This window comes from Cololabis saira, chromosome 8 (assembly GCF_033807715.1).
Source record: "Cololabis saira isolate AMF1-May2022 chromosome 8, fColSai1.1, whole genome shotgun sequence".
Classification (NCBI taxonomy): domain Eukaryota; kingdom Metazoa; phylum Chordata; class Actinopteri; order Beloniformes; family Belonidae; genus Cololabis; species Cololabis saira.
In genome coordinates this window covers 38,608,809-38,622,117 of record NC_084594.1, presented here as the reverse complement: position 1 = coordinate 38,622,117, position 13,309 = coordinate 38,608,809, and the positions used below count along the sequence as shown (strand labels likewise).

The following is a 13,309-nucleotide window of genomic DNA, read 5'->3' as shown; positions in this document are numbered from 1 at the left end:
TCACTGAGCTGCATCAGTTTAAAAAACTTTGCTATCAGAACAATCATTTTGTAACTTTGCGAAAATGTTATTGAATATATTTTTTAAATGTTTTATCCTGACAATCATTCAAATGATTTTGATTAAAAGAAAAGTAACAAAAATAGGTTACAAGTTAGGAGGCTGAGACGTGATGCTGCTGTACTTCCCACACACTGTCAACTTAGAAGATAAACGATTATGATAATGCTATTTGCACAACTGAAAATACTATTGTAATTTACGTTAATGTATAATGAAAACCTTTGCCACATCAATATGCAGGCTGTGATGCTCCGCTATGGCAACCCCACTGAATAACATAAAACAACAACATTGTTATTTGATTCATATTTTGTTTCATTTCTGATTCCTGCTCGTTCAGGTGAACCCATGAGACACGGTGTTTAAGGTATTAACGGATGAAGAAACTGATTCTTATGGAAACAAAGAAAATTATTTTCATAAAAGCTAGAACTTTAAATCTCTGTGTTTTCGTTGTGAACTCAAACATTAGTTGAATATCGGCAGGGAACCAAAAATCCATCTCATGCCTGAAGGCTGTTCTGTTACCTGAGGAAGCTGTTAACCCTCATATTGATCTAAAGCACTGTCTGCTCTGGGAGAACCAAGCCGTCGACAGAAAGGCTCTTACAGAGAATAACGTTAAAACACTCACATAAAGATGGATCTAATTAAAGAATCACTGTCTAACAACTAAATGTTACATGTAATAAAAACTGGAGTCATGAACCACACAAACCACCAACAGTCCTCAGCTTCAGCTCCTTGGCCCTTCTTTGATTTATGGGCTTCACTGATTAAAAACAACATTCTTCATCAATCAGGTTGAATGAGGCATTCATGAAATAAATTACAGGTAAGGAGTGATCATGCACCCGGAGGGAGGAGGTAAACTGAGACAGCTGTTGCTTGGACATAAAAAGCCAATAACATTATATGCATTCAGGGAGAGTTATGATAATATTTGGCCAATAAACCATACACAGCATAAAGAGAACTGAAACAAACCCTTCTGTGACAGCCCAAGGCCAATTTGTGGAGTTCTGGTTGTCGCCATCTTAGCGATGAAGACTCCATGCAGCCACGCAGCCCCGATCTACCTAAAATATAGAGAAATGGATAAAAAACAAAACATTCCATAACAATTCAGCACCTGGAGCAGAAGTAGGAGGTTGGAGCGAAGCTGTAACGTATTTGATTGTGGGATCTAAACGAAGAAGACAACAACACTAAAGATGTAGAACCTGGAGGAGATGATAGATGTGCTGCTGGGTCTGTGGCTTGTGTTTGATATCAAGTTAAAAAATTAAAGAGAGAGAAGCTTCAAGTGGCAATGCTTTTTAATTTTTTTGTTTGTTTCGGCGCTGCTGAAAAGACCGTTGTTAGCCATGAGCAGCTAGGAACTGTCAGAGCTCCTGATAGATCTGGTCGTTCCTTATCTCCGTCTAGATCCCTTTTTAATTCTCTCCTCAGCACCAGGTTTATGAACATCTGCACCTCAGAGTTGGATCATGAAACAGACTTTTGCGCTGCCATTGCCTGTTGAATAAAATGAACAAGAAGCCGCTGTCAGTCGCTCTTTAGCTGATTTCTGCCTCCTGAATCAAAAGTCTGACTCCAACCCCCCGACCAATCGGTGTCCTGTAGTGTGATGATGTCAGATACAGCCGACTCAGCCGCTTAGAACCTCGGCAGAATAGATACAGAAAAGTATCTACATTAGACCCCTAGTGGATAAGAACCAAACCGAGTGGAGGCGAGCCTAGCCTGGCTGAATAGGTACTAGTGGAAAAGCGCCATTAGATAAGTATGTCAATCCGACGCAAAAAGTCATCCATATTGTGGAGAGCATACAAATATGCTGTCGGTGTTTCTCATTTCCCCACATCAGCACAGAAACAAACTCCCTTCCCGAAAGCTTGATTTAATGGCCTGACATACCAGTTCCCATGACTCTGATGTTATTGTCTCTGTGACCACAAAGAAAAAAAAAGTTCAGTCCAGACATGGACACCAGCTGCAGCTTTATGAGTGTTTCACTGAAGACATTGTACATTTATTTTGGGTTTACCATTTTACGATCGCTCTGGCACCTTTTTTTTCGGACCTTTGTTATAAGGTGTCTGAACGTTTTAATTGACACTGGAAACATAAAGCATAACATTACCCAAAAAAAGTGAAAACTGGTGAATCTTGAAATCAATCCTATATTCTTGTAAGCCAAATTCTATATCCATTAGTGTTTATTTTCCAACAAATACATTTATCTATATATTTGAAGGAAGTCAAAGCAACAACACCAATCCCTATCTTTTCTTACCTATATTCTGGCTCTAAGATAAAGAGTAAATTTAGTATTTGTTTTTTCCTACAATGTTTTTATTTTTGTAGTGCTACTTTTTTTTTGTTTAATATGTTTCTATAAAGAAAGAAAAAGTGACACTGCACACTCTACAGGATTAAGCGGGTTAAGAAAATGGATGGATGGATGGATGGATGGATGGATGGATGGATGGATGGATGGATGGATGGATGGATAAAGAACAAAAAGATTCTTTTCCAACCACGTTACCTTGTACAAGGTTGTATTTTTGACTCTGGGTGTGCAGTCTGCTCCCAAGCACAGACCTTCAGTATCACACGTACTTAACGCTGACTCTACTTGCCCTACTGAAGCAAGAAATGTTCACAGCACAGCTGGTTGTGAACACAAATGTACATGAACACTTGGCCACACAGCAAGTAAGCCTTACATGCCAACCTTAACACAGTTACCAAGCACATTGTTATTTATTTGATGAACTCATACTAACCTATGATACAAACTTATTTTAGCTTACATTCATTCTGATCAAGTCTGTCCAAACATTTATATTTCGTTCCGCCCATATTCCTTCATATAATGACCTTAATTCTCAGCTCAAGTGTCGATTCATTGAAATGCTATTCACCAAGTAGATAAGTGATGACAACCAGCCATTTGACACCACAGACTGTATCAAAACTGTCACAACTGTTCATAGAACCTCACTTCTAAATATGCTTACTTTTGTGGCTTAAAATAATTTTATCCAATGAAATGCATCAAAATTCATTCTCGCACAAATCTATTTATGGGTATGGATACGGATATGTTTTTTTGTACAAGGCTGTAAATACATTTTTTGTGTCCTGTAAAGTGGGACATTTTAACATGGAGAGTGAAATGGAGTGGTTAGTCCAGGAACCTTGCTTTTCCATACATCTGGGTTGCCACCAGTTTTGAAAACCAAAGGTTGCACATACAGAGACAGGAGAAGGTCATTTAGAATATATGCAATGGGCATTTTCACAGCGTTACCGGTCCAAAGCTTATTTGCAGAAGACCTAAACCAAAAGAACCGGACACAATTTGAATTGTGTTGAATTATATTTTAGTTTTTTTTTCATTTTTTTCACTATTCCATCCCTCCTATCCATTGAGCTATATTCTAGAAGCTCAGTTCCGTGCATCGGAATCTATTGATGTATTAATAAAGCTGTTTTCCTCCACAGGAAGTGCTGGTACTTCAGTGACATTCAACAGGAACGGCGACGCTCCAGGACGCTACGACCTGTTCCAGTACCAGCGGAACAACATCACTGGTGCCAGCTACCGCGTGGTCGGACAGTGGACTGAGACCCTGCAACTCTCTGTGAGTCTTCACCAAATTAACCCACATTAACATTTGGAAACTGAGGGTTAACACCACACCTTTGATCGCTGCCCCCATTTTGTTTTTTGTTGTCCGTGTTTGTCTGAAATATCTCAATCTGGTCTGTGCCCCAGAGTCAATTTCCCTTGGGAGACCCTAGGAGGGACAGTTGCCCCAGACAACATAGTTCCAAACATCTCTGTCACAATAAGGTTGTATTTTGATGGAGGAAATTTGAGGAGTCAATGGTCTCTCAAATCAGCAAGGTTGTCTGGGCTTCTGGTCAGGATGCCTCCTGGTCACCTAACTAGGGGAGATGTTTTGGTCACATCCAACCAGGAAGACTAAATATGATAAGTTAAGAGGAGAACAAAAATGAATAAATGCGTTAAATGAATAAAATAAGAAATGGTACACAGTTGCTTAGCATCTTATTTTAACTATCCTCTGATTCTTTGAGCAGTGCATTTACACAGTGCATACCCAAATGTCCAAATGGTGAAGCCATCTGATCATGTCTTACTCATATCTCTGCAGATCCCACATGTTTCAATGAGTTTATCACTACTTTTATTTATATTTTTCACTCTGAGTTGATAGCCAGGCTCATTAGTAGTTCTGGGATTGTCTAATCAGATTTATTTTAGACAAACACATTTCATTTGGTTAGGTATTTTACATTAATTCTATACAGTTTCCTCAAATTCGACAGCTGGCAGGAACTCTCCTCAGTAAATGATTCCTGATCAAGGACCAGATTGGAAGCGTTTACACCCAACATTGATAATTTCATGTCTGGCTCAGGCCGGGACTCTCTGCAGGATTAGCTGATTGGTTTACAAAAGATTTGGCGTAGATACAGAAGCTAATTGGATTTTAGGACAAAGCTGATATGTAGAGAAGATTATCTGATGGTGGGAGGGGTTTATAGGTTCATCAGGCTGTGATTGATGAAAGAGTCCAGGAAACGGGGAGAAAGCCAGGTCAAGAGATTCTGTCATCTTTCGAGTAACTTTCCAAGGTTTTTTTTTGTCCAGAAACATCAAAAAGCTTGCTGAATACAGCCCACCTGGTGCTTTCTGCAATACTGTTCCTTAGAATTCCCCTCTCCACTCTGTGAGCTCAGGTCTGACAACCTGTTTCTATGGATACCAGTGTGTGATGTCCATGCAAGCGTTAACGCCCCACCCCTGCAGTCTCAAGAGTTCTCAGGGCTGTAGCCTGTTAAGATTTATTTGTGTGTACAGTATGAATGGATTCCAGTGTTGTGCTTTGATTCTGCTGGTATTGATGAAGGTGAGCAGGTCAGGAGCAGCAACATATAAAATATGCAAATTCACCCTAAAGGCACTAAAATCTCAATAAACAGTAAACTACAGTAAACCTAAACAGTTTGTATTAACCACAAAGAGAAAATGCTCAAGAATCACAAAAGTACAAGAAACCCCCATAAAACAACCAGGAGGGGATACAAAATCTGCAAGTAAGGTTCATGTTGATGGCAAAGGTACAAATATATCTCAAGAAATAGCTGTTAATAATCCCATAATCAATGATAGTCTTACAAAACCTTCATGGAGATGTAAAAGAGCAATATAGAGACAGTTACAACCTTTTAAATATATACTAAACTATCACAAAGAGATGCAAAATATTGACTACAAAGGCACATTAAATCCCAGCAAATAGATGACAAAGAATCACAAAAAATATTAATCCTACACAAATACAAATTCATCACAAAACCTTGAAACAAAATATCCTTCAATGGTTAATATTCACCACACACAAAACTCTAAACAGGTGCTAACAAATCCCAAAGGTGCAAAAACCTGCAAAGAAAGGTTACAACTACAGTGAGACAAAGTTATAGTTTAACTGCATCCAAGATAAAATTATAAAAATAATATGTGTGAGGGAACAAAATGTATAGTAACATGAATTAAAAAAATAATTAAATACACTTAATAACCATTTTCTTCCTCAGTGTCATCTGTTTTCTGTGTCCTGAAAGTCAAAATGGTGAACATCCCTCCAGAAAAGGAGGAGTATTCATTCCACTGGTGTCATTTTCTCCTCAGCAGGAACTCACAGGTCCTCTGGAATTCCAGACTGTGTTTCTGCTTTCCTCTGCTTTCCTTTCTCTAAATAATTCATCCAGAGGGCCACGGGTGCTCCAGATGTGGACAGTTGTGACTATACGACCAACTAATGTCCCTCCGCCTGTATCATTCCTCTGTGTGTTTTCATGCTGTTTCACTCTGAGGAGCCATTACTGAGGCTGTATGTTGGCACGTGAAGCTGTGCATGGACAGCAACATGAGGAGCATGTAGAACCCATGTAGAGAGGACATTTCACTCAGGGCTGAGGGGAAACTCAAAATCAGGGGAAGCACAGTTTAAAACGTATTTAAACCGTTCTTACGGTCAGTCACTGCACAATTGAATGTTAGCTGGTTGGTAATGACATTCACTGATTATCAGCCGTTTTAGCTTGTTGCTTATAACTCTCTTATAACTAGTTGGTTGTTTATGACATTTGCTGGTTTCTAATAATGAGTTTTCTGAGATATTAAATGTTTTCTGCTGGAATTCAGTGACATTACTAGTTTAATAAAGACATTAGCTTGTTATCAGAGATGTTAGAAAGTTACTAAACACATTATCTGGTTAACAGTGACATTAGCAGTTATAAAAAGCCTTGTTTTTATTGTACATGCCAACCTTATGTTAATCAACGATAGCTGTGGCTTCCAGTTTCTTCTGTCAATTCACACCAAAGGAGCTGCAGAGCTGTTGGCAAATGTTTACAGCAGTATATCCCATATTCAGATATTGTTTCAGTGGTAAAATGAAAAACGTGCGTGCGTGTGTTTGTGCATCACTGGCAAAAGGGTAGGTTAAAAGCCTCACTCTCAGTGGAAATTAAATCTTACTAGCTTTTATTTTCGTTTTACAAGAAATTACAAACACCTAGCTCACAGATTTAAGCCACAGTGACATGATGATGGCTTTGCAACGGTAATGTCAAATAATTACACATAAAATCCAGCAATGAACCAGAGGAAATATTGGATTTACTCGTCAAAGTGTCACCACTGTATAATCTCCTCTACTGTTGAATTCTTACGGTGTGGATTAAACTGTTCATATCAGTGATACCGGATTACCAGCTTAATTTGGAAAATGGCAGAAGGCCGATGATGAGTCAGCAAATTACTACAACAAAATCCCTGAGTCGTTGACATAGTCAATTTATCCATCCATCAATTATGTATACCCGCTTATTCCTATTCAGGGGTTTCCTGGAGCCTATCCAGGAACAAGACTGACCCACGAGGACAGGTCACCACTCCATCACAAGGCTACATTTAGACTGATAACCTTACACTCACACTCACTCCTGTTGACAGTTTAGCACCACCAATCAACCTTACATTCATGTTTTTAGACTAGCGAGGAAGTCAAAGTACCGCTAGAAAACCCACACAAACATGGGAAGAATATGTAAAGTCTACACAGAAAGAGTCCTGCTGGGTTTGAACAAGGAACCTCCTTGCTGTAAGCAAACAACTCTAACCACCACACCAACTCAACTCAACTCAACTCAACTCAAATCAATTCAATGATACTTTATGTTTAATTTGGGACTAAGACAAGTCCAAATAATACCACCACCATGTTTGACAGTAGGTATAAGATAAGATAAGACTTTAATTGTCCCACAGAGTGGAAATTCACATTGTTACAGCAGGATATAGCAGGGTAATAAAAAGTGGAAAGCAAAATACAGTGGTCAACATTTGAAATGGATCAAAACTAGAGGTGGGTGCAATTCATTGATGTCTCTATGCATCGCAATGCGTCACGTGACGATTTGGAATCGATTAATTAAAAAAAAAAAAAAAAAATATATATATATATATATATATATATATATATATATATATATATATATATATATATATATATATATTTTTTTTTTTTTTTAAGTTATCCTATCCAGATTCCAGACTGAATAAGCTGCTGAATCATTCCATTTTCAAGAATGCACATTTCTTATTGTTCACTTGAAATATGGCAGATATGTTTACACTAAATAAATTTGATGGAAGTACATATCTTGTTTACTTGAATTAATGAACTCATTAAATCCAGGGCTTGAACGTTTTCAGTGTTTTCCACCAATAGAGGGCGCTCTCATGCAAGTGCAGCTTTCCCTGGTCAAAGTTAAGTAAGTCAAAGAGCAAATGTTTACATAGTCATAAAATAAATTATTTTGTGTCTTTGAAAAATACATGTCAAATGTTCAAAAAACCTTGTGATTTACTTAATTCGTGTTGTTAGAGGAACTGAGTTAATTGATTGGCTATTTATTTACAAATGTAGCCACAGATGAAGACAAAATCAATCTTGTATGGAAAAACGCATTAAAAATCACAATAATCCAAGAATCGTGGCACCAATAATCGAATCGAATCGACAATCGTTAGAATCGAAGAATCGAAGCTCCAATAATCGAAATCGAATCGAATCGTGAGGTACCCTTGTTTGCACACCCCTAATCAAAACATTCAATAAAAGTTGTCAGAAGACAAGAACAAGAATGTTTTGCATGACATGTAAGTGTATTTTTGATCCACTGTAAAGGCTGACTACTGTATATAAATAAAAAGCATGCATCAAAATATATAAAACATGTCTACATTATGCAAATGACAAACTTTTGTTGATTCTTGTTGATAGATACATACATTCTTCTAGGTCATGCTAATAAACAGGAAATGTTACAATTCTCATAGGTTTTTTGTAACCAGTGAATTGTTTTGAATTGTTTTAAACTAACAATACTGATAAACAGCTCAGATTATTAATCATTACCTAACTTAACTAACAGCATGAATATTAAGTATCTGGTAATAATGTTAGGAATTGATTAAAAATGAATTAGCAATCAATAACCAATCTTTTTTTTATAGATTGTTTGCGCTCTAGTGGCCTTCAGGAAACTTGGGCAGAGAGAAGGGGAAAGATAGCAGTAAAGAGCAACAGGCCGGGGCTCAAACCTTATCAATCAAATCTTGTTCACTTAAATTGTTCTGTTCTATTTAAAACCTAAGGTCTGGGTATATGAACTTGCTTATCTTGTTTTATATATAATATACTGATTGAGTCAATGGTAAACTTAAATGTATCATTAATATATCTTTCATGTCTTAATTATGCAGGAGAGCTTACATTTAGTAATTTACTGTGGGGGAAAAAAATCAACAATACCCAGAATTGCAGTCATTTTAAAAATCGTGTTTCAAGTAACCACATTAACATACTCTTAAGCATGACAGCATCACTCATAACCAGCAAACTTTAATAACAATAAACCTACATCAATACATTTGTTTAATTAATATTGACATTGTAAAAAGAGCAATATGTTTCTGCTCATCCGAGGTTGAATTTGTCTGAGACCCATATATCATTTTTATTTTGTTCTTACACACACACACACACACACAATGATTTAAAAAGACGGTATAACAACAGCAATATATCACGACAATAGTAATGATGGTTTGAGAATGCAAACGAAGATAAAGCTCTCTGTCTTGCTTTGATAATTAATTTGGCCTGGAGGGATCTACGTGTCAGTCTGCAAACATTCCTAACGAGTAACCTGAACACTCTTGATCATCATGTGGCATAAGGCTGAAAGCCGACTGCTCTGACTGTTTGTGGCCCGAGCATAGATGAGTCACTGTTTGTTTGAGTGGTTTTTTTCCCATCACTCCATCCTGCTGCTCGCGTCTCCACGTCCGGGGGATTTATTTCCCTTTCCATTCAATTAATCAATGTAATCGTGATCCACAGTCAGAGTTAATGATGGCGGCAGACGCTAATGGGAATGAAAGTGGACGGAGAGTGAGTGTGTTTGCCCGGCGGTGAGATGTGAGTTGACTCAACTGAGAGTTTTGATGACTTTTATAATTAGCAGCAGCGAGGCGACAGAAGCCATTACACTGGAGAACTGTGTTAGTCTGGATGAGGCTGAACTCTCATGGTGGAGAGCCTTACTCAGCTGTAATAACATTTACACAGACATGTATCATCTGTTCGAGGACAAGGGAGCTTCAGACCAGAGAGAAACAACACACATTCACTTTAACTTGAAGCTAACAAGCTCTCTAATACCAGGAAAGGCCATGCAGAGATCATTCCAGACATTTAAAATTATACAAGAGAGGATAGAACAATATACAACATATAGAGGCCTAAATCTCAACTTTTTAGTACTATAAAGACCATCTCCACTTCAATAAAACACAACTGCAACACAAAGCAGCTAATAAACCAGAACTAGCGACCAGTTGCTTTCTGTTGTAAACACTAGCCTGTTATTGGTTTAAAGCTAAGACTCTGTGACTGATCAGAACCACTTTTGATTACTTGGACAAGTATTGTTAGTGGAAAAGATACAGCATGTTCCTGGAAACAATCTTACTGCTCACACACTATTTAGTTGGTATTCATGTCATCTTTGTTCTCAACAAAATCAGGGTAATGTTTCCAGCCTCAAAGCTAAGTTACTCAGTGCTAGTCTGTGCATCTGATTTTGGGTTTACTGTCATAAATTGTATTCCACTGAAAAACTAGATTCATGAATCCCAATAGCCATCTTTGGCCATCTGGTCTGTTCTGTCAAGGATGCGGAGGAAAGGACCCAGATGCAGTAGTCTAGGAGGCTTGAGTTACAAAAAACGTGTTTTATTTAATGAAAACCGAAAGTGCTGCTGTGCAGGATAAAAAAAAACAGAACATGAACATGACAAAATCCAAAATCCAAGGACATGACAGCAGGTAGCAAGGGAAAGACAAGACAAAACTTAAACACAAAGACAAAGGTTTCAAAATAAAACCGGAACTAAACATCAAAACCATGACAAATAGAGTGTCATCGAGCATTGCTAAGCTGAACTGAAGGCCCATTGTGCTGCACTGGAAGCGTCTCCCTCATCAGAAGCTGAGGATGTGTCAGCCTTATCAAAATGCGGCTACGTCTAACCCCCATGTACTGTTTGTTGTTTGTGTGCCTTTTGGAAGGAAAGTGGATTGGTTGTCCATTAAAGATGTCAGCCACAAATGTAATCTCCTGCCATCACGAGTTCCTGCAAATTTGTTGCAAGTTTGGTAAAATGTCATCTGTGTCTGTGGTTGATGTAGCGTAGAATCTGGTGGGACTCATATGGTCATAATACCAAGATGGTGTGAAAGCATAAAAGTAGGCAGACAAACAGACAGGAGCGTTATCTCCTGTCTTCACCCTCACATCTACCGTCTTTGTTCTGGACCTTTTACAAGATCTCATTCAGAACCTCGGGGGAGTCTCAGGATCACCTCCACTGCAGCCAACATTCACATCCAGGTGCGTGGCATGGTTATCAACAAGAGATAAGAGCAGCAGAGGTCTGTTGAGACTGATAAGTCGACCCGCTTCAGGGTCGCAGGGGCGGAGTCCGACCCTCGACCTCTGAGACTTCTTATAAGTCTGTGTGCAGCAGCTATGGAAAACCAAAGTCTCAGCAGTGAGATGGATGCCGTTGCCGCTAAAATGACAACCTGTGTTTGTCTCTGGATTCTGAATGAAATGTGTTTGCATGAGTCGTGGTGGAGGTTGACACGTGTCTGTGGCTCAGCTGAAGCTTGTTCCTGACATGTCAGGTCATATTTAAATGCTTTTCATTTATGGAACATGTTGGTAAGGATTTATGTCAGCTGTTCTTATCATTTATGATGGCTGTCAGCTCAGAATGAAAATCTCGGTGTGAAGTGGGGGAAGTGTGGGCTGATGATGCATGTGTTGGTGCTGAATGATGAATGATGTGCTGTGTGAGAGGGGCTGTTTGTGGTTTCTGGTGTTCTCATCACTAACAATCACACGTCGTCATCACTCTGACGTTGTTGTGGTGTTCCTGGAACCAGCAGCTCCTTCAGACAACTTGGTAGATGATCTGATGGAGGCTTTCATGACAGCTCATGAAAACATCATCAATGCACAGTATTACACAAGAAAATATAACACAAAAGCATATAATAACATAGTACAATACAATTATAAACTAAGACTTTTACCCCCCAAAAATAGTTGTTTTTTTAAGTTAATTGTGACTTTCATAAAATAAAGTTGCAACTGTTTTGTTGTGAAAATCACATGCAGGTTTTGTAGGTCATTGTACCAGCGCTCTTGGGCTGCCTGAGGGTTGGGGAGCAGTGTGAGGAACCAGGTAGAGAGTGGGTTCCCACAGTAGCTTAAGGTCACAATCACGCTGAATTCATAACACCATCGTCATTGTATGTCTGTGAATATTCCTCTATAATCATTTCTGTTTTAAAGACCATTCACACAAATGAAAAAGTGTCTGATGGTGTAAAAGTCATTCACGTCCTTTAAAATCAATTTGGTCATTCACATAAAAAAAAAAAGAGTTTAAAGAGGAGCCAAGCATCCTGCACAGCCCCTGCTTGAAGTCTGTTTCCAACACGACTACTCCGCAGATGAATGAATTCATGAGTTGAACCAGGTCAACGTACAACTACATTTGTGAAACACATTGCTCATCAGAGATAACATGCACATTAATAGAAGGAAAATGCTTCTGATTTACATATGCAAATACATTTTCTTATGGTGCCTTTATAGCAATGTAATTGCAGTCTACCGTGTCGATTATATGGGGGAATTAGCTCCTCACTGCTAATTGCATTTCATTGTTTACCTGTTCAGCCAGTCTAAGGAAATGTTATATATCTGGGTGTTATCCGGATTAGACCGTCCCATGAGGCTAGCATGGCACGGCTATGTGTTACTGAGAGATTCCTGCTGAAAGGCTCCTGTTACTAGGAATCCGAGTGTGGGAGCACTTTTATTGGCACAGGCATAGTGCAACTTCTCCCATTCAACTTCTACAATGCTGGGGCCAGTTCAGTGCAGAGATCCCAAAGGATCACTCTAGGCAGTCCAAATTATCTTCAAATACCGCCAAAGCTGCCGTTGTTGCACAAATAAACGTGACTTCACACAGCCATTTATAGGACACACATGTAATTGTCTAACCTTGTTGATTTTAAAACTTCTCATGTGACTTATTTATGAAGGCAAGGCAAGTTATATTTGCATAGCACATTTCATGCACTACTAGACAATTCAACATGCTTAAAATAAAAATATAAACAAATAAAAAAAAAGAAAGACAGATATAAGTTAAGAAAAAATAATAAAATAAATGCAATGCAAGAAATAAAAGTTATTGTGCATTGTGGGAGCGTTGTAGAAAATTATATGATCGTTCAACACTGTTTTCTTCTGAGTGAATGTGAGAGTTCATTTCATTTCATGTGTAGCACTCATTGATGTGTGTTAACATATTCACGTGACAAATGTACCAGTTTACTTTGGCTTTAGGTTGTGGGAATCATTTCCATACCTAATATATGTGGGAAAATTAGGTTACATGTGGTTTTGTTTCTTCATTGGCTTGTAAATCGTACAGTAAGTGTAAAAACATTTGAAATGTTTTCAGGTTTCTTGACTCCAAGAA

General features: G+C 38.4%; 1 protein-coding gene across 2 annotated transcripts in view; it reads left to right on the top strand.

Moving 5' to 3' along the window:
* grm7 (glutamate metabotropic receptor 7) overlaps window positions 1-13,309 on the top strand; it is a 208,757-nt gene that overhangs the window by 165,201 nt on the left and 30,247 nt on the right. For both annotated transcript variants that reach the window (XM_061727974.1, XM_061727975.1), the window contains exon 7: window positions 3,577-3,716. In XM_061727974.1, coding sequence (XP_061583958.1) covers window positions 3,577-3,716 — 140 coding nt within the window. The remainder of the gene's footprint in view (window positions 1-3,576; window positions 3,717-13,309) is intronic.